General features: G+C 43.0%; 1 protein-coding gene across 1 annotated transcript; it reads left to right on the forward strand.

Moving 5' to 3' along the window:
* Positions 1-6,169: 6,169 nt before the first annotated feature.
* Positions 6,170-21,855, forward strand: onecut3a (one cut homeobox 3a; the record flags this gene model as incomplete). Its single annotated transcript, XM_080473565.1, has 2 exons — positions 6,170-7,205; positions 21,563-21,855. 2 exons carry the CDS (start codon positions 6,170-6,172, stop codon positions 21,853-21,855), a joined length of 1,329 nt encoding a protein of 442 aa, XP_080329691.1.
* Between the last annotated feature and the right edge of the window lie 440 nt (positions 21,856-22,295).

Here is a 22,295-nt window from a genome sequence, read left to right on the forward strand (position 1 = left end):
TTGTTTGGTTTGATAATTGAGGCTCCATCAGATGTTTGCATGTATATAAACTCCATCAAGGGTTCTATCTGTACATGATCATCCATAGGAGAGACTAACATAATAGTGAGATAAAATATATATATATATATATCTATATCCATGAGCAAACACTAAATAAGCACACACAATGTTTAAGATAAATCATTTGTCACCGAACACACGTATACACACGTATACACACACACAAACACACCCCCACACACACAAATTCTGATTTTAGCATATCTGCAGATTAATTAGAATTAGATGGAGATTTATTTTTTCACTTTATGGCTCCTCTTAGTTGAAACACACACACACACACACACACACACACACACACACACACACACACACACACACACACACACACACACACACACACACACACACACACACACACACACACACACACACACACACACCTCTCCTTTATTTTTCCTGGTTGGTTTTGTTTGTTTTGTTCCACATAAACAATATGACACCGTCTCATCAGGATGTTGCAGCCTCGCCGATAGAAGTTCGAGGAGTCGAGGAAACAGAAATAGAAAAGTTAATCTGTATAACATTTAGTAATCCAGACCGATTGGATCGATGGCCTATCGGATGTGTTTGAGATTAGTAGGTGTATTGATTTCAGTAACGTCACGTGAACACACCTAAATTATGGTTATTCAGTCGACATGTCGTCAGATTTTAAATTAACCTGTACGGACGTCTGACTTCTGACATAACATATTTATTCTTCTGAAAAGTTGTTATATTTCCACAGATTCAATCAAACGTAAAATACAGTAACGAAAACAGTTATATATATATATATATATATATATATATATATATAGAGAGAGAGAGAGAGAGGGAGAGAGAGAGTGTTTGTTTTTGTTCGAAGATACACACGTATGCACATTAAAAAACCCACGATAAGGCCTGTCCCCCTGCTTTGGGACCTGTTGTTGTAAATATTTTGAGAGCACGCAGGCCTGCTGTATAATCGTCCATTTCAACATAAGTTGATTTTACAAATTCAGTGGAACTAAGAACTGAAAAGAAACGTGCGCCCGATTCTTTTTGAGGATCGATCAGGCTGCGGATAGATCGATATGGCACCAGGGCTATTGATCACCATGGTCCTCTATTGCTGGGCGCTTTCAAATGCAAATGTACCTAAATAATAATCTATGGCAACACACTAATTCCTTAACAAACTGCAGCCAAACGCTTTACAAACACAGCGACTCAATGCGCAAGTGCCTCTCTTTTTCTGCCTCTACAACGTTTAGGTATTTTCTTTTTACAGAAAATGTGTCCGCAGATATCTGGCTGTGAAACAAACCGTTTAACAGTGGGCTGCCATTTAAAGATTTAACAGGACAAATATGAACATTCAAAATGCAGGGTGACATTGATTTGGCCTGAAGCCTATTGGAACTCTGCAGAAAATATTTCAAAGCATAAGTTACAGTCTGCGACGATTTATTAAGTTCACATATGGCCAGAATATTACAATAGAACCAGAATCACTACTAAAAATTGTTCATTCTGCTCCACAGTACTACTGAGAATTATGTACACTTTTCTTGTGTTTTTTTTCTGAAATATTCGTCAGCTCAATTATTGATTCTGAACATCCTTATACATTGAGTCGCGCAAATGTATAGTACGCTTACTTAAGGTAGAATGACGCCTCAGACAAACAAGGCAGGTGTGGTGATTTTGGTGTCCATGAAGGCCACACCGGTGTGTGTGTGTGTGTGTGTGTGTGTGTGTGTGTGTGTGTGTGTGTGTGTGTGTGTGTGTGTGTGTGTGTGTGTGTGTGTGTGTGTGTGTGTGTGTGTGTGTGTGTGTGTGTGTGTGTGTGTGTGTGTGTGTGTGTGTGTGTGTGTGTTTGTCGGGATGAGAGCAGCAGCGCCCCGTCCCGCTGACTCGCTCAGAGGCCTGATCAATGCGACATTACTAAACACTGCTACTTAACTTTTGCCAATAGCCAGATTCAAGTAAATATACTTTAGAATACATTAAGCGTGATGCATCAGCCACGGAGTCGTTCAAGAAGTCATGAAAAGATTAGTCTGTCTCTATCGAGTGATTCCTAAGAAAATAGACAAGCCTACAAGGGGAGAGCTGGCCTGGTCCGACAGAAAACATTGTCATACCACTGGGTGTTCAGATTGAATAATAAATTAATACATAACAAAGGTGGTGTTTTAAATACAAGACGGTGCAAATTACATACTGCTGCAAAATCTAAAGAAGATTTTTAAGGGGGAGGGTGTCTCATCAAATTATCTATTGGAAAAAGTGTCCACTCTTCCTCCTATGATTTCTGCTTATGGAAATAAACAAACTAAAGCCGTCGGCTTTGAAAATGTTCATGTATATACATTTAAATAGTTTTAATTCATAGCAAAAATATCGCTTAAAAACATCTTAATAATAATAATAATAATAATAATAATAATAATAATAATAATAATAATAATAATAATAATAATAATAATAATTCAATCGAGTAAGTAAACAAGTGATAACTGTATACACACTTTTTCGTCGACGTAAATCAGTTAACATTAGTTGAGGCGACATTCTAAGGAAACCATCATATGGTCACTTGCAGTAATGAAAAAGCCTGTTGAGCCAGGAAAACACATAATGTGATGGACCGAACTTAAGCCGTTTTAGCAGAGAGCGCTTTTTGGCCATATCGATCCTTCAGAAATGCATTGAGCGAAGCTCCGGGTTCATCATTGATTAGTTGATCAGCAAACAACAGCAGTATTTAGAGATAAAAAACAAAATGCTTTCGGCCTCATTAAAGGCTCCAACTAAACTTTGAAACTTTTTTTCCTCCCAAGATTTGGTGTTTGTAGAAAGTTAAAAACAGTGGACAAATCGTGCGCGCGAGTTACTGTAGTTATCGTAAAATATATGAATATCGTAAGTAACTGTGCAGTTTATGTTAATTTTTTTTGACGCAATTTATTTAGATTTTACTTGTTGTATGTGTGATTTGCATACTTTTGTGCGCGCGCATGTGTGTGTGTGTGTGTGTGTGTGTGTGTGTGTGTGTGTGTGTGTGTGTGTGTGTGTGTGTGTGTGTGTGTGGTGTAGTCGATGCCAACTTGTAGTCCCGCTGTTATTAATGTGAAATATATCACTGGGGCTGAGCGGCATCGCCCCAGTCACACCACAGATATTGACACACTTAATATTTCATATTGTATTTGCCATAGGATATGCTTATTTAAGTATTCGCAAACAGTACATTAAAATACAAATTAAAACCGAGCTTTAGGCGGAAGCATAGATTTTTGGGGAGTTTCTGCCTCGTTTTTACTTTGCATTAAGATTTTTTTTATTTTTTTGGGTGGAGGGGCGTGCTCGATTTGATCAAGCAGCATATAAGAACAGAAGAAAATCATTGATTAGAAATACGGGAAATAGCCTACCCCGACATACACCCTGTCGACCCTGCATAAATGTAGGCTCGTGTTCTCTGAAAATTTAACACGGCCTCTCCTGGTGCCCAGTAAGATTAAATAAATACACAATCAGAGGCATACACGGAGGTGTGGATTTGGTTACGAACTTTTGAAGTTCTTGGTGAGAGTTTAAAAAACTTTTCTGCGCGCTGTTTTGGGTTGTAAACCCTGGTGAATTAGGAGCAAGGAGCCCGCAGTGAAAGTTAACATCCATCACCACCGCGACCAATAAGCTGCTCTGGCCGGCTGGCTGAGCACAGATGACGGATTCGCTGCTGTGTGCGGGCTTCGGTAATTCATTTTCGATAGCAGTGGTTGCTGGGATCAATACAGGGACATTAACCCAAGCGGACACTGCTGTTCTCCTGATGGCACAAGCCAAAAGCCACCATCCCCCGTTGGCAATGAGCGAAGGCACAGTTTTTTAGGGGTCATCCTTTGGGAGGGGAGAGGGAGCTGTGTGCCAGGGCCACTGATATCACAATTCATCAGCGGGGTTATGGATGGCCGTGACCTAACAGTTGGTAAACACCGGTCAGGGGAAATTATTTTATGCAATTTGCACATGATTAGTGATGCCACTTCCTGGATTGTTAGACTATTTTTTCCAGCTCCGGGTCGAATATCCTAATGGGCTCATTTTACATAACATCGGTGTAAATGCCAAGGCTTCTCACTTGGTGTTCACATAGTTTACAGAGCAACAAACGACATGTACAGCACACACACACACACACACACACACACACACACACACACACACACACACACACACACACACACACACACACACACACACACACACACACACACACACACACACACACACACACACACACACACACACACACACACACACACACACACACACACAGCACTGAGGTCAGTGTGTTACAATTGGCCTCAACATGTCACAGAGGTGTTGATGTTTACATCTTTACAATTTGCTGTGTTCGTGGACCGCTGTGCCTGTGAGCACAACAGCATCATGTCGCCTAATAAATTATTGTCGCGTTAAACGTCCTGATGTATAATTGTCAGACTGGTCAAGTGCATTTTAATACTTTCTAATTTGTACACTAAAACTACACATTTATACACATTGACCACAATAGCACGTGACCGAGTCAATTTCTGGAACTTGCAGTTTTTAGTACCTGAATATTGCAATATAAGCGACACAATTTTCAGATCAAATAACAATAATCTAAAACTGGGGATAATAGTCAGTGAGAAGCTAATTGTCAAATTTGGTGAAGTATTATATCCCTCACTTTCCATCCGAAACCACTTAATACTTTCAGGTTTTTTTTTTTGTTTTTTTTTTTAGAAACAGAATTGAATCCCTCCATCTCAACAATGCAGCTATATCACATCCATACTGCGGGCCCTTGCAATAGGCACCAACCTATCGATGCATCTCCTGATCCATACATACTTTGACATTGATGGATTGCTGAACTGGATTGACATCAGCGAGCACTAAGTTTCATGCAGAAGTTAGTAAAGGCGTAAAACATGAGAGTTTATGGGAGGGGAGTTTGATTTTCGTGGCCTGAATCCGAGGAGCAAAGATGCAGAAACGGTCAAAGCCAGAGGCTATGATGAAGTAAAACTTTGACAGACAAACATTTTCTGGAAAAAAAAAAATCGTCTAACTTGTTTAAGCAAATAAAAAAAGTTTACGGGTCCAAGTTTGACGGCGAGACTCTGCACGGAAAAGTGTGACTGTTGACTTTTTAGATTTCAGAAGACGTGTTCAGCTTTAACTGTATTCACGGATATATAAGTGAGAAGTGTCAAAATGCAAAAGGAATCTGAAGCTATGAACAATTCACCACATTGTGTTATTTCATGTACAGCTGGCATCAATAATACATTCAGTTTTGGTTTATGGATGGAGAAATAAAAGCGCATCTTCAACATTGTTTTTGTCTATGTGTGACACGTATTAAAAAAACAACATTTAACCTTTAACGGAGACAATCACATGCTCCTGGCGCCAAGTCAAATAGATTTTATCAGGAAAAAACAAGGAGCAAGTCCCTCTTATCCGTCGGAGTGCAAATGTTGCTCACTCCTCAGATTGCTGTGGTCCGGCGCTTTATCTCATGAGTCTATGCAATCATTTCTCAAGATGTTGAGGGTCAGTTTGCAACACCAACAACCCGTGACACGGGGGACCAGTGACGTCACGTTGGCCCCAGACAAGAGTGCACGAGTGCGAGGAAAAAGCGCGGGGGCGCGCACTTGCGCACAGGCTCGGTCTGGCGTTCACACGAGCACGGGCACGTCAATATACACACAGCGCGCAGCAGCGCTTTGGGTATAGTGAAAGGTGCTCAACAGCGAGAGAAATCCAGGCAGCCTCAACACCTTCACACAGCGAGCTGAGGTTTGCGGCGCAGTTTGCGTGGCGCCCGGGACACCGATCTTTTAAAACCATGCTGGATTGAGTGCGGAGAGGCAACTACAATCAATGGCTTGGGTTTGAAATCGTTCAAAATTTATCGGAAAGGAGTGTGAGAGCGAGCGACAGTGGGAGAGGGAGAGAGAGAGAGAGAGGGAGAGAGAGAGAGAGAGAGAGAGAGAGAGAGAGAGGGGGAGCAGTGAGGGAGAGCGCGAGAGAGAGGCGAGAAGGGTGGAAATAAAGATTCCTTTCAACGATGGAGCTTACAATGGAAAACATCGGAAATCTGCACGGTGTATCTCACTCCCATCAAAGCGACTTAATGAACTCCCCGCACGCGCGCCAGTCGTCGGCGTCGCATCGGAACTTGGTGTCGCATGGACGGTCAGCAATGGTGTCCAGCATGGCCTCGATACTGGAGGGAGCAGGGGACTACCGCACAGACCACGCTTTGTCTGGCCCCCTGCATCCTGCGATGACCATGTCGTGCGACTCCGGGATGAGCCTGAGCAGCACCTACACCACCCTGACGCCTCTGCAGCACCTGCCCCCCATATCCACCGTTTCGGATAAATTTCACCATCCCCACCCACATGCTCACCATCATCCGGCGCACCAGAGACTCGCAGCTGGGAACGTCAGCGGCAGCTTTACCCTGATGAGGGATGACCGAAGCCTCGCCTCCATGAGTAACCTCTATGGCCACTATCCCAAAGACATGTCCGGCATGGGGCAGCCCCTGTCCCCTCTGTCTAACGGTCTGGGGTCTTTGCACAGCTCACAGCAAACTCTTAGCGCCTACGGCCCAGGTGGTCACCTCTCCAACGACAAGATGCTCTCCTCTGGGGGGTTTGAGTCCCACGCAGCCATGTTGTCCCGAGGTGAGGAGCACCTAGCCAGGGGTCTCGGGGGCCACGGCGCCGGGCTCATGACATCCTTGAACGGCATACACCATCACAGCCATCCGCACTCTCAGGCAAACGGGTCCATGCTGTCAGACAGGGACAGGCAGACGGTGGTGGGAGGCGGACAAGGAGGTGGGTCAGGCCAGGTGGAGGAGATAAACACCAAAGAGGTGGCACAGCGAATAACAGCAGAGCTCAAGCGCTACAGCATCCCCCAGGCCATCTTTGCTCAGAGGATCTTGTGCCGGTCCCAGGGAACTCTGTCTGACCTGCTGAGGAATCCTAAACCTTGGAGTAAACTCAAGTCTGGCCGGGAGACATTCAGGAGGATGTGGAAGTGGCTCCAGGAGCCCGAGTTTCAGCGGATGTCAGCGCTCAGGCTTGCAGGTGAGTGAGGAGACAGCTCTCAACCTGAGTGATGTGGGGGAATCAATTAGAAGTCAATGTGGCGAGACTGTCAATAGATGCTCAAACAGACATTACTAGAAGTTATTAGTCGATTGTATCGAGTTAAACTTCATCATGACAGTTGGGGTGTTAAATGTTGGCAAAGTCTATATTTTGATTGATGCCACAATACACTATAGTATGTGAACAGAGGCAGGTTACATGCTTGTCTGTGGACTAAACAAGAGAAAAAACTTTTTGAAACAAGCCAGGTGCAGACACATGATGTCCATACACTAATAGAATTACTGCTGAAGTTGTTATATGTGTGTGAAAATCCGTTCATATGCCACACATGCACCCACCCAAACACAGGGGCCAAAAAAAAGGCAATTAGAGCAGGCTGGAGTTAATAACACATTGGTTAACCATACACTTTAATACCGGGGTTGTACAAATATACACTTTTATTTATCAAGCAAATGTAATACTCTGGCACTTCCCCCTGTCAAAAAAAAGTGTGTCGTCGCAAACAAGGATCGTCTGAGGCCTGGCCAAAGATCCGGGGGAGCATGACCTCCCGTGGATCAATATTTCAGGTCCAGGCGTCCCCTTTTAGAGTAGCGCGCTGATAAATGATCGATTCGGATCTGAAATACAGGGACACAAACAGATGCGTCTTTCTCTGGCCTGTGTTGTCTCGTCTGGACTGTGTGACACGTTGTTTCCAAAATTATTGTAAGGCCCCTTCAGGCATTTTGTAGCTAAAGAATTGTGGTTGTTGAAGTGTTACCAGCTCTGTGGATCTTGTGGTCATTCAAAACACACATCAACGCAGAGAACTACATTCATCACCTGACTGTGACAACAAGCCAATGCAATCTTCCCGTTGTTTTCTTTTTTCTGAATGCTTTATCTCTCTGATTATCTCAGTGTGATTTGAACATACAGCCTGGCCACTGTTAGAGCTTTTAACACCTTCAAACTGATTAACAGAACGCAAATGAAATCTAGAGACCTAACTGTGGTTAAAACCAAGTGAGCAAGAGGTCCCATCTCATTGATGTTTGTGTAAAGGCCCTTTTCAGAAGTGCAGTTCTTCCAAACGTCAATCAGCGCTTCTGTGTCGTATTTCAGTGAACGGTTCAATTAAGCAGATATAGTGGCATATTTTAGTTCCAGTCAATGCCCTATTGAAAAGCACTTAATGGCATGTAAATTGTTCCTTTGCGTATTTAGTGGGGTTCTGGTAAATAAAGATTTAAACACTCCACAATTGTCTCTTTAAGTGCCACTGCTGTTAAAGCTAATTGGGCTGTGGGGTTTTATATCTTCCACACGCGGCACCAGGATAAAAAAAAAAAAAAAACACCCAATTCAGCCAATGTGCTACAGTGACAGTCCTGTGCAGTGCACACCTAACTGTATATTTTAATACGGTCACGCAGGCCTGGGTTAGTGTACACATGTTAGGTGTGTGTATCCAGATTTTATTTGTGTGTGTGTGTCCATTATTTAACTCATTGGAACACGAAGGTTGTCTTTTAACGTGTGGCATACGTTTCTAATTAACACACTTGTTTTTCCTCCATTAAGCAGCGGATTTCAGGCTTGCATCGTCTGTTGTGCTTTAACCTGCGGGTAAAGTTGATATCACGGAAACGCCAGTTGGGCAAAATGACAAATGGCTTGTATGTAAATGCAGGGAGCAACATTTTACTTATTGCATTTAAAATCACAATTATCCTCGTTGGGCATGTGGGCTGGGAGTGGGAGTTGGGGAGGGGGTTGTGATGCTGAAAGTGAGGCTGGGCCATACTCGCTCGGCCACATCAATCAATAAATTCAAATTACTATTCCAAATTCATCACAGTCACACAAATCAATGCAGCTGCCCTGCTTAGCTAATGCGAAAATGCCAGTCTGCGCGCGCGCCCACGCACGCACGCACGCACACGCACACGCACACACACACACACACACACACACACACACACACACACACACACACACACACACACGACAATCCACTCTTGAAAGGAAAAACAGCAGAGAATGGCCTGGTTTTTTTTTGGGGGGGGGGGGGGGGGGGGGGGGTGTTATGGAGGGTATTTGTGTCCTTCACGCTTAACATCATCTAATGCAACGACGACGAATACATGGCCAAAAGGCACATGTATGCGATGACTGTATAAAAACACCAGCCTCATTGTGAAGCTGTACGAATAAGAAAGACGCGGGCTAAGAGAGGTTCGGGGGGCATTTAAAGATCGCATTAACGATAAAAACAATTCGTCTTTGCATCTGTGTTGAATTCCACACTCTATCTCAATGTATTTGGTCGGATCAATACAGCCCTGATCGATAAGGATAGCCAGTGCATCTATCAATTATCCCGCCTCAGCACTCTCTCCCATTGGTCTCTCCCCTGGAGCAGAGGGGGGAAGGCGGGAGCCGGAAAAGGTCGGGAAACGGGACAGCTGTTTTATAAATATATACTTAAATCGCACATCCACACTTCCTCCCGCGCTTAAAAGGGTCATATACACACTTACTCGTCCACTTTGTGCTGAACAACACAATATTCGTTATGGTGTTTTAAATTACACGCTTTGTTGCATGGACGCTTATCTATTTTTCTCCTCACTCGGTTTTTGCTGCTCTGCATTTATTTCATGGTGTGCCATGGCATGCCAAGGCCCCTCTTCCGCACGAAAAGAGCAGTAGGTTCATTACCATCTGAATGGCCGGGGCACGTGCCAGGGAGTGCAGGTCAAGACCCACAGGACACGGAGGAAAAACATTGTTGGGAAGGAGGGTGGGAGGCTTCTATTCATGTTTCAATGGACTACACGCAGTTTACACAGGCCTAATCCTGAAGCAATCATCTTGCACCATCCCCCAACCCTCTCCCACTTTGCCCTCTGCAATGTACACCACGTCATCCTTTTTTGTGTTGGTAATCAAATTCTATGTTTTGATGACCCATTTATTTTCCTTGTGACAATAAACATAGAATTCCATTTTACTTCGTTGATTCAATCAGAAAGGTAGGGAGGAAATAATTTAAAACCAAAACAATTAATTTATACCTGTGCAGTATGCAATGAAGTTGTAGGTATAGTGCAGAGTTTTATTTACGTCTGCACAGCCTGTCTTTTTTGGCAGATCCAGTTTTCCCAGTTTTGTAGCGCTGTCCAGAGTGCTGAAATATCCACACTCAGTTGCAGGACCTTGTCTTTGTTTTGAGGACAGTTCAAGGTGGTGAACTGGAGTTTTACCAATAAATACTTAATAGCATTCTTGTAAGCCCTAAACACCATTATTTCATCCAACAGCCAACAGCTTTCACCCATCGATCAATATTACAATCCACAATCGCGTCAATCACACCATCCTGCATCCTACTTTCCAGTCCAGCACGAAGCCCACCAGGGTTTCCGGTTAAATCACATCTCTGACTTCTTTTGGAAGCTACACAATACAGTGTGAACCCCGTGATTATCCCAGGATGCTCTCCAAAACATGCTGACGCAACTAAAATTAGTCAAGAGCTGTGCCGTTTTTGGTCATCCAAGACTGGATAACGGGTTTAATTGGACAGGGCATTAAAACGCTTGATGCTAGATAATCTAAAACTTGATTTTTTTTTCATGAAGAGATGGCTTGATGTTGGCCTGCGAAATGATCGATTGGTACTTTAATAATTGATGTATGAGGGGAAGATAGGGGAGTAAACAGTGCAGCTGTGGTTTCGCAGCCTCGTTGTTCGTTAAGTACAGCAACGTGTGATGTAAGTACTGATACACGCGTGTACAAGCATCGCCTTTGCAATCCCCTGGTGAGAGAGCAACAGTCATTTTCTTGAGGTTATACCCCGAGGCTGTTTTGTTTAAATCCCTGGTTCATTCTGTACGTCAGTCCAGTTGAAATGCCTTGCATCATTATTTGTAACAAAGTATAAACAACCCAGATTTATGAGAGGGTAAAATGCATTAATTGTGCAGAAACTGCCATGTTGCATGCGCAGATTAATGATTTGAAAGAACACGGGAGTCATAAACGGATGATAATCTTTCGAAACTACAACATACAAACATTTTGACTATAGCTTGTAGATGATTGCAACTATAAGCTTGACCTTATTATTCAAATATCGTATCAACCAATGTGCAGCATCCCAACATACCATGTGACAATATCATAGCAGCAGCTCCAGCCTGCTTACACGTCGCCTCCTCGTTTCTTCCCTCCTGTATGTATGTGATCGGGATGTAGAGTGAGTCTGCGCCACATTGTTAAGGCCGATCTGGCGAGCCCTGAATCTGTATCGATTTCCATTCCCCGGCTTCTCCTTTCCATCTCTGGAGCCGCGCCATGCAGCCATGCAACCCCCTCCATCCCCACCACGCAACACCTTTTCTCATATTAACAGCTCACCTTTCCTCATACACATCACAACTGCACTCATAAACCTGTGCTCTGACACTGTGGTGGGTTTCTCTGCGCGCCAAGTGCTGACTCGAAAACGCGAGGAGCGGTTAGTGGCTCCCCTCTATTCCTGTGATAGAGTAGGATTAGCAGCATGAGACGACTTAAAGTTCACAGTCGTTTAACCTCTTTCCGCACATTATACATCCCGCCCACACTTTCCCGTCCTGCACGTACTGCTCTGACCACGTCGACCTTATTATTCAAAATAATGGGATTTTAATACAAATCAGATTAGTCTAACAGAAGCAGGAGCCTGCTCTGTCTCCTCACATCTTCAACAATTTCTCTTAAAACACACACACACACACACACACACGCACACACACACACACACACACACACACACACACACACACACACACACACACACACACACACACACACACACACACACACACACACACACACACACACACACACACACACACACACACACACAGAGCGTTTCAATTCACACGTGCTTAGCAATTATAAATGCAGTAGAGGTCTGGACTCTGTACAGTCTCGAATACCGTCTTTTCTATTTTAGATGATCAATTCCTACGTTACTCCGTCGCCCCTCACCAAACCGGATCGATAGGAGAGAATGACCTTTAAATCAAATTGCTGGCAGAGTCAACGGCATGCACGCGGCTCGCATCAAAGGGTTAATGGCGCTGCGCGCGTGCCCGTAGCCCAGGCGAAAACACAGAAATAGCAATTTTGAGACAATTAAGTGTCAATATTCCTTCTTTAGAGCCAAATACTTGAACAAACTATGTTCATGGGATGATTGTATATATGTGTGGACTTTAGGAGCGTCTGACTCACCAGGAGATGTGGCGGCTTTACATGCAAGTGGCGACCACATCAGCATTTTGCTCAAGGTGTCCACGAGCTCTTACATAACGCAGGGGTGCCCCCGAAATGTGGGGATGCTCCTGCCCTCAACCCGTGCAGCAAATCACCCAATCCCCACCTCACCAGTGAGTTTGGGAAGCATTCTCTCTCGACTCTGATTTCTGTCGTCATTTTGACCTAATTGACGCAGATGATGGGTGTCAGATGTGTCTCTTCTTTCTTTAGAAAAGACGGCTGCTCTCGCAGGAACAGGTATAGGATTGGGTTTTTGGGGTTGAGTAGAACCGCCAGTGGCTGCAAATCAGTGTCCAGCGGCGTTGAAGCAGCAGTGATTCCGCACACTCACTGCTTATCTGACGCCCTGACAGGCCATCGGTTATTAAAGGCTCGATAATGGCTTGTTTAATGCGCAAGCTAAGAACACAAGGCAAGGACATTGTCCGCGCAATTAAAGAGAGGAGAGGGGGGTATCCAAGCGATCACTGTAAAACCCCATTGGAAGCAAGAGAACGTTGATGAAATCTCAGATTTCTCGCGTGAAAAAGAAAATTCTGCACAGCCCGTTTCTCTTCGAATTGTTTTTTTTTTTTAAGAAAAAAAAAATACACTTGACGGAAATATAAATACATCGTCCCTATTAAATTTGCTGCAACTCACAAAAAGATTGATTATTATTTTACCTCACCGTAATTAAAATAAAATGGTACAACTACTGCTCATACTACTACTACTACTAATGATAATAATAATAATAATAATAATAATAATAATAATAATAATAATAATAATAATAATAATAATAATGATAAAGATAATAATACTAACAATAATAATAATAATACTAACAACAATAATAATAATCCTAATAATGATAATAATAATAATAATAATAATAGTTCAGCTGCTGTGAAGAATATCTTGAAGGTTTGTATGGAATCACTGCAAGTTCTTTTTTCACAGGGTCGATCACTACAAAACCACAAAATCTCTCTCTCTCTCTCTCTCTCTCTCTCTCTCTCTCTCTCTCTCTCTCTCTCTCACACACTCTCACACACACACACACACACACACACACACACACACACACACACACACACACACACACACACACACACACACACACACACACACACACACACACACACACACACACACACACACACACACACACACACACAGCAGCTTATCGTACCCACAGATGCAACCCGAAACTCCGGTTGGGCAACCCCACACAGATCAACAAAGGAACAAAACGACTGTGAAATCAATTGATGAATGAATCGATGTCAGCCCGTATAGCCTTTGTATTGCATGCTATTAGATATAACGAACTGGGTTCGTGTTATTCAAAAATTCTAATTTGTTTAATTTGAGTTGACAGAATTATTTTATTTCAACTCTTTTAAAACATTTTCAGATGTAAACTATATATGTATATTTATATGTAACATAAAATTTTGAGCAAATTCCTGATGACGATTATTATTATTATTTTTATTATTATTAAAGATTGTTGTGGTAGGTAATTAAAAATGTTGTCAAATGTAATTACCAAGTAAGTAATGATTATTATTTAAAATAACAATAAAAGAGTAGTTTTAATGTGGCATAATGTGCGGAAGCTTTTCAATAAATATATAAAGCAATTTACAAAAACATCCAATAATACCAAACATTAATTCCGAAGTTCCATTAAAAAAAACACACACACACACGTTCATTTTCTTACAGAGTTAGATAGTCACATATTTGTATTTCTTATATTTTGAGATGTTTTGTTTTGCATTGGAGGGATAAGATCATATAAATACAATTAGTTCAGTGCCGTAAGTGGCTGGCATACAAATATTTCTGTTGACTGTCTGCCTCACGTGATTGAGTGAGGACGGTATTGGATTGAAAGGGGAAATTTTGTGAATATTGAAAAGCTGTCTGTGTGTCCGCGGAGAGTAAACAAGATCATCTGACTGCAGATCAGTGTGATGATTCTCCTGCGACAAATAAGAAATTAGCAGAATAGTGACAGCTCCACTGGCATGTGAAGAATTTGGTAAAGTGAATAGCATCACATCCTGAAAGGGAGCTATTTCTTTCTCCAATCACTATATCCGCAAGTGGTTTCAATATGAAAGAAGGACACATTTCTCACTGATTTGTCTCTGGAATTCAAGACTCCCGAGAGACTTTAACATTGCTAATCAATGTAAAAAATGTACATGGGAAAAAATTGGATAATTGATATCTTCCAGCATTTTTTACAACTGTTGTGTTTTTTGTTGTCATTTTTAACCAATGAAAAAGAGACGAGCACACCCTCCAAACAGCATGCACTCAAGTGTATATATAATATAATATAATATAATATAATATAATATAATATAATATAATATAATATAATATAATATAATATAATATAATATAATATAATATAAAATGGACTGTCACATTGTTTAAGAAATATAGCTGCCCAGGTGGCATCGCAAAAATATATAGAACATGGATTGGCACACCTGTCTGCACACTTCTGTACAAATGTGTGTGTGTGTGTGTGTGTGTGTGTGTGTGTGTGTGTGTGTGTGTGTAGGGTTCGGGTGTGGAAGGCTTATAGAGCTTCCATAAATTTCAGTGGTGAATAAATATTCAGTGTGTGATTTTAAATAAACAAAATTGTTTACTAAATAGTTTATTTATGTATATAAATATATCTTTGAAAAGGGATACCGTGATTCCATGTCGGGCCACATTCAGCCTGTTATGTTTCATTTCAGGCAAAGTTCCCCAAGATTTTTCTGAGAAGCTGCATACCTTCAGAAACATAAAGCACGCAACTGTTGTTTTGTGGGAAATAAACCGCAGGCTTCCCTGTCTTTTCAAAATAAGCATGATGATCATTACCGTTATCACGCATAACTGGTCAAAGCAATTATGAATGAAATCAATGGTAATCACAAATAAGAGTATCACCCTAACAATGGGTGCAGTCACACAAATAAATGGCACATGCAGACCAAGGCTGCTATTAAACTGGCAAAAATAAATAAATAATATAATGCAGGTTAAATTTCACTCGTCTGGTTCTCTCAATCATGTGCGTAAATGGCTGAGTGCATTTAATTACCTAAAACCCCATAAGGAGCGTGCTCATCACAGGCAGCAGCCTCAACTGATTATTGAATTTTCTTAGTACTGTGCAATTTCTTATCTTCACCACTGCGTTGATAATAACACATACGGATGAACACAGAGCTGAATAAACCCCCCCCCCCCCCCTTTTTTTTTTCTTGAGCGCGTTTTGTTTTTTATTGCGCAATTCAGACGGACACACCGGTTGATTTTCTTTTTAAATGCAAAAGAAAGAAAATTCCATTGCAAGCATGACTGTGACAGTTGATACAGCAAATCCAAATAAGGTCTAAGAATCTAAAACGTCTCAGGCTGCAGGAGAGCCTTGCTGGACTGAAGGGTGGGATGTGGGCGAACGTGTAACCGAGTTCAGGTTGAGTGTTATTGAAGTGTTGGAGAAGAAATGCCTCGCAGCTGAGTCGCAGGAAAAAGCAGACAAACAAATTGTGCCGCTTTATCAGTATATTAACACCAATTCTCACTCATTACATTAAGGAGTATTGAGTTGGAAGTGTGTTTTGGCCAGCCAGGAGTGTGGAAGAGAGAGAGAGAGAGAGAGAGAGAGAGAGAGAGAGATTGGCACAGGCAAATGCCACCGTATACAGAGGACCGTGCGGATATATGCAAGTTGCCATCAATCTATAGGGCAACAGCCCATTGCAGAGCAGCGGATGCGTTACTTAATAAATCGGCTGAAGTCTGACGATCAAATTGCTCAATCGCGCCTCTCACTATATGGAGAAACGTAGTACAAGAACAAACAGGCTGCATAGATTATTAGTAAGGAGGAGAGTGCCTCCCAACAATAAAAAGGGCTGCAGCGTGTTGTGTATACGTGTATAAACGCGTCGAACCGTATCCGGTAAACATGTTTATTGGTAAATTAATTCAATCAGCAGACAAGGCTGACCTCGTCTGCTTTTACAGGGATCACAAACATGGCTCCGGGATCGGATTTCAAAGCAAAGGGAGAAGGGTTTAGTATAAGACAGGCGGGGACATCCTTTATGCAGATATGTGATCATGGTTTCATAAAACACCATGGGCACAATATTAGGCGGTTTGACTTTCTCATTATGAGCAGGAAGGGCAGTGATGATCAATAAATGATTAATGCTCAAGATGGACTCGCATGTGCGGACAGAGGAGAAGGAGAAGGAGGAGGAGGAGGAGGAGGAGGAGGAGGAGGCCTGCTGAAGACAGCTGTGAATATTCACCCGGGCAACACAGCTGAAGCAGGTGATCATAGTTTAGTTTCCCCTCTCAAGGTTTGAGCTGCACAGAAAGCTGGATCACCACACGGTGCTTCCTGCTTGGGGTGTGTGTGTGTGTGTGTGTGTGTGTGTGTGTGTGTGTGTGTGTGTGTGTGTGTGTGTGTGTGTGTGTGTGTGTGTGTGTGTGTGTGTGTGTGTGTGTGTGTGTGTGTGTGTGTGTGTGTGTGTGTGTGTGTGTTTGGCGTCTCCAGCCCCTTCATGAATCTCCTCTTCGGGCCCACTCCCCCCTCCGAGGCATAATTAATTGGACGAACTGAATTTCACACACGAATTATTCACGAATCTATCGATCGATATTGAACACCCAGGGCCTTTCTCTTAACCTCGCTTGGTTTGTCGTGAAGCAAAGAATATTAATGTCATCAGTGGAAAAGAAATAAGCCTAAGTTATACCATTTTCAGTGGTGCGTCAAGGCAGAGTTAAACAAACAAAACAAAAACAAAACAAAAACACAAATAGTCCGATTGCAATCCTGCTATTTAAGACTCTCACTCCAAATTTTGACCAACACGACCCCACTACTACAGGAACCGTGAGTGTAAATAATGTAAATCTTTGAAAATCGGCGCGCGCGTTTTCCAGTCTTTATGCGCGAGGCGCTCGAGGGGTTAATTTAAAGTAGGTCAGCTCCTCTGCACCAACTCCACATCTCGGGTTATAGAAATCTCATTTCTCTTTGCACGTCTATCAGCGGGGTGTGCGCCTCTGAAAACACTCAGCACCGCGCTCAGGATCATACCCGCTCCTCATTGAGCATGCGTTTATGTCCGTCTCTCAGCTCGGTGCCTACTGTAGCTCTAAAAGCTGCAATGATCGATTTTTTTCTTTTCTACGTCGAGCTTGGTTCAGTAATCAGGGCCCCCTTCCTCACCGATCGATCGATATTGATTACTAAATCCAGCGCCTGTAGCAAAGGCAGCCCACTATGGCGCCCCGTGCAGCCGGGCTACGATGAGAGCGACACCTGCCGACCGGGGCGGGACAAAGCAGGCGGTCGATGAGGCGGCAGGACGTGACTATCCGGTGGAAAGATGAGGAGAGGGGCTGGCTGTGTCAGCTGGTTGTGTGTGTGTGTGTGTGTGTGTGTGTGTGTGTGTGTGTGTGTGTGTGTGTGTGTGTGTGTGTGTGTGTGTGTGTGTGTGTGTGTGTGTGTGTGTGTGTGTGTGTGTGTGTGTGTGTACACCGAGAGGATAAACACAGCCTCCACCAAACTCCACCAAAATAAGTGTGAATGTTTATTCACGTTGCTCAGATTTCTGCTTATTCAGACTTAATCTCTCATGCAGGTATATATGTATAACTAGATAGATGTATGATTAACATTATTCTAAAAACGCTATATGGGGGAAATAAAGCCTTAACTAAAACCAGCCTATTAAGTTTAATTAATATGTATAATGTACCATACAGAACAATGCCAAATATACTGCAAATTAAAAATCTCATATTTCTATTTTGAGTAGAAACACAAGGTTGTGGCAAACAGCTAGACCAAACAGGTTCAAAGGTAGGTGCATGTGTGTACACATACTTGCAGGGTTAAACAGATGCACAAAACCAGAGGAAATATAGGTCACACTTCACCATGTGAGGACAGCTGATCAGGCTTAGTGGAAACTTCATAAAACATAAAGGCTCATCATGTATTTAAAAAAAATAAGAAAGATATACCACAATGCTTAAGAAAATAGCAAAGTATTCTATCAAGCCGAGCCACAAAAATATTGTAGCTCAGGTTAACAAAAGATGTGTTATCTTTACAAGCTCCATTTGATCTTACGCCATTATTAAGCAAGGCAACCGTGTCGAAAGCGTTTAGGTAGGCTGTATAATAAAATAAATAAAACAAACAGATACAAATTTTAGACTGAGATGAAATTTATATAATTGCAGCACTCTCTGAAAGACTTTTTGTCCCAGTTTTCACATTTCCCAGCTGTACCAGGAATCCCCATTAAACTTAAGGTGCGATGATGGTGGAGGAATAGACATGTCGTGCAAGTCAGCACTGCACTTTGCTGCAGTTTTACTTCAAACGGGCCTGGCAAAGCTTCAGCACATGTTCAGGCTCATTGTCCTGCTGGGATGTGAATCCTCTTTCATGAAACATTAATCTAGAGGGGCTGGTGTGTCTCTGCTTGGTGAGAATGTAACTTCCCCCGGATCAGTGCGATGATACGAGGAGTGTTTTCACACCCTTCCAAAAAGATTTGTCCCTGACACTACTCTGTAAATAGCCTACCGGACAGTACACAAGAGATTCATTGGTCTCATTTTGTATCAAACTTCTCATAAAAACCCCCCAGTTTTAATAATATTCAAATTAGCACAACGAGAGCAAGTTAACTTTGTTATTTAAAAAAAAAAGAATAATAATCATATTCATATTTTGTTTGTGGAGTCGGACCAGATCCATGAGTCTTGTCATATAAATAAGCAACGATTGAACTAATTATCTAATAAATCCATAATCTCACCTGCTATTTATCCCTGGAATTACTCGGTGTTATTTTGTTTGCTCTGCAGTTGCAGCTCGATGTCATTAGAAGACTTTTTTTTTTCATTGTTACTTTTCATTTCACATATTATTTTAAAAAAAAAAGGTAATTTTTTTTCACTTTATGATATTGTGAATAAAAACATTGAACGACTCCTCCCATCCTCGATTGTGTGTGCTACACATTTTTTAGAAACTCAGCTTCATTTTATCATGAATAACTTCAGTTAAAGTCTAAACCATGAGTTTAACATCCTCCTTCTCTTTTCATTAGAGTGACTATCCATAAATCTGTAATAAATTCATATACCACATATGATGACATGCACATATTTCTGTTATTGGGTAAGTTTTATGTGAAGTGTTTGTACATGTCTGTTAAACATTAATATATGTACATCGCAGCAGTGATGATGCAAAATATAACTATGACGGGTGCAGAAGTGTGCAGGTCAGACATCTGTAGTAAACAGATTGGACTGCAATGGCTGATCAATGGGCTCTGTTCCACTGTAATTAGACACACAGCGCCACTGCTTGACTCCAGCCACTTCAGCATAATCACAGCCTCACCACAAACACACATGAATGCACACACAGGGGCGGAACATAAATGAAAAAGTCTCCCCCTTGCATGCACACAGACACATACACACAGCGTGAAAGTGAGACATTACTGAAGGCGAGTATGAAAGTATCAGACAATACCAACAGCAGCAGGTGGAGACCCCACAGGGATGGCATCTTTCTCTTTCTTTCTCTCTCCAATTTGCTCTCATTTTATTGAGACAGTAGGGAAGCTGAGAGGGACACACAGTCCGTTCTGGCAGGGTTCGATCCTCAGTCAGCAGGGGGAACATGTGGCTGCAAAGGTGGTGCCTTAACCTTACACACACACACACACACACACACACACACACACACACACACACACACACACACACACACACACACACACACACACACACGCACACACGCACACACACACACACACACACACACACAAACAGGCACACACAACTGTTCTTACATTGTCTCTGGGCACCGTTTCTGCCTCATACCCTCCACCCGTCTGCTGCTTTCCACCGTCTTGGACAAATACTTTGAGGTACAGCGCACTTACCCACAATACAACAATCTATTAACTATTAATTTCTGTGTTCAGTGGATACAACCCCATCGCCCCCTCGCACACCCCTCCCAAACGTAAAAGTGTGTTTTCTTTTGAAAATTGCTCTGTGTATGGGAAGGGTCTCATAGCAGCCAGTGCAAGCACCTCTCGAGTGTTTGTGTTTGGGAGGGTGGTGGTGGTGTTGGTCGGGGGGGGTTATAAATACCCTCTCAGAGCTCAATAGAGTGGGCTCCAGTGGGCTCTGTTTGAAGTAGCAGACTGTAGACCTGCTGGGGGGGGGATTCTGACCTCAGTCCCTACAGAGAACCCCCCAATTCCTACAGCAAAGTCGGTCAATATCTCGCTTTCTCCTCACTCGCTGCCCCTCCCTCCTCTCCTCAGCTTCTCTCTTTAGTTCTTACACACACACACGCATGCACACACGCACACACACACACACTTTGTCTTACTCCCGCACCTTTTCTGTTTTCTTCTCTCCAGCCTATTCTTTTCCCGCCTCCCCTCCTCCTCTCTATGTCTCACTGCTACGTGCACATGCACGCACACGCCAGAGCACAAAATGCTTACTTTTGTGCAACAGTCACTCAGTCCCCCATTGCGACTCAAACTGCATTAATATTGAATCAAACAGCAGTGTCTCCAGCTAGCAGGCAACAGTAAGTCCCACAGCCCCCCTCCAACCCAACACCCCCATCTTTCTCTCACCGCAGGCTGGCTCCCTGTCTGCACTCTGCAGGATGGAAGGAATATTCCCACTGGGCAGCAGACATGGATTAGCTTTAAATCAACTTTAATATGGCAATAGAGATAGAGCTGTACCTTCCCTCCCAGTGTATAAACTAGTATTAATGTGTTTAAGTGCTGGTTAGCAATCCTGGGCTTTAATTGTTTTTGAAAATCATCACTTGTGAATATTTACCTTGCTTTGTGTTTTCTTCCTCCTCTTTGCCTCTGACTCTCATTCCCATCCCTCCCACCGCTGCCATCCACACCAAGCCTGCAAGCGCAAAGAACAGGAGCAACACAAGGACCGCAACACGGCGCCCAAGAAGCAACGTCTAGTCTTCACTGACCTGCAGCGCCGCACACTCATCGCCATCTTTAAGGAGAACAAGCGCCCATCCAAGGAAATGCAAATCACCATCTCTCAGCAGCTCGGCTTGGAGCTTAGCACCGTCAGCAACTTCTTCATGAATGCACGCCGCCGCTGTGTGGACCGCTGGCACGATGACCATGGCACCAGTCCTGGGCAGCCGGGCACGTCTACCACCACCTTCTCGAAGGCCTGAGAAAGAGAGAGGGCCTTCAGACGGCTAGGGAACATGGTTGGAACAGCAGGCCTCATGGGAAATTGGCTGTGAAACCTGTCTCTAACAACCCTGTACCTGGCCTGGACCGCCTGAATGTGTCCTCTGCCCAAAAATTCCTTTGTGCCATGCAATCATTGTTTTTGTCAGTCCAAATTTCAAGCGTCACCTGTAACAAGCGTAATCTGAAAGGTGAATTGTGAAGCCAGGTCCACTTTACATTACACACATAAGGACAATCATAAATTCTGTCTTTTTTGAAAGGAAATCATTTTTATGGCATCTGACAAAGTAAAGAGACACCAAAGATTTGATGTTTTTGTCGGACGGTGTTTGCATTTTTGCCGGCCTCCTCCTTCCCCATCCAAGTAGCCACCGAATCTGCTTTATTTCCCCTCAACTTACCTCCTTTGTGTCTGCGC

The sequence above is a fragment of the Lipophrys pholis genome, assembly GCF_963383615.2.
Source record: "Lipophrys pholis genome assembly, chromosome: 10".
Classification (NCBI taxonomy): domain Eukaryota; kingdom Metazoa; phylum Chordata; class Actinopteri; order Blenniiformes; family Blenniidae; genus Lipophrys; species Lipophrys pholis.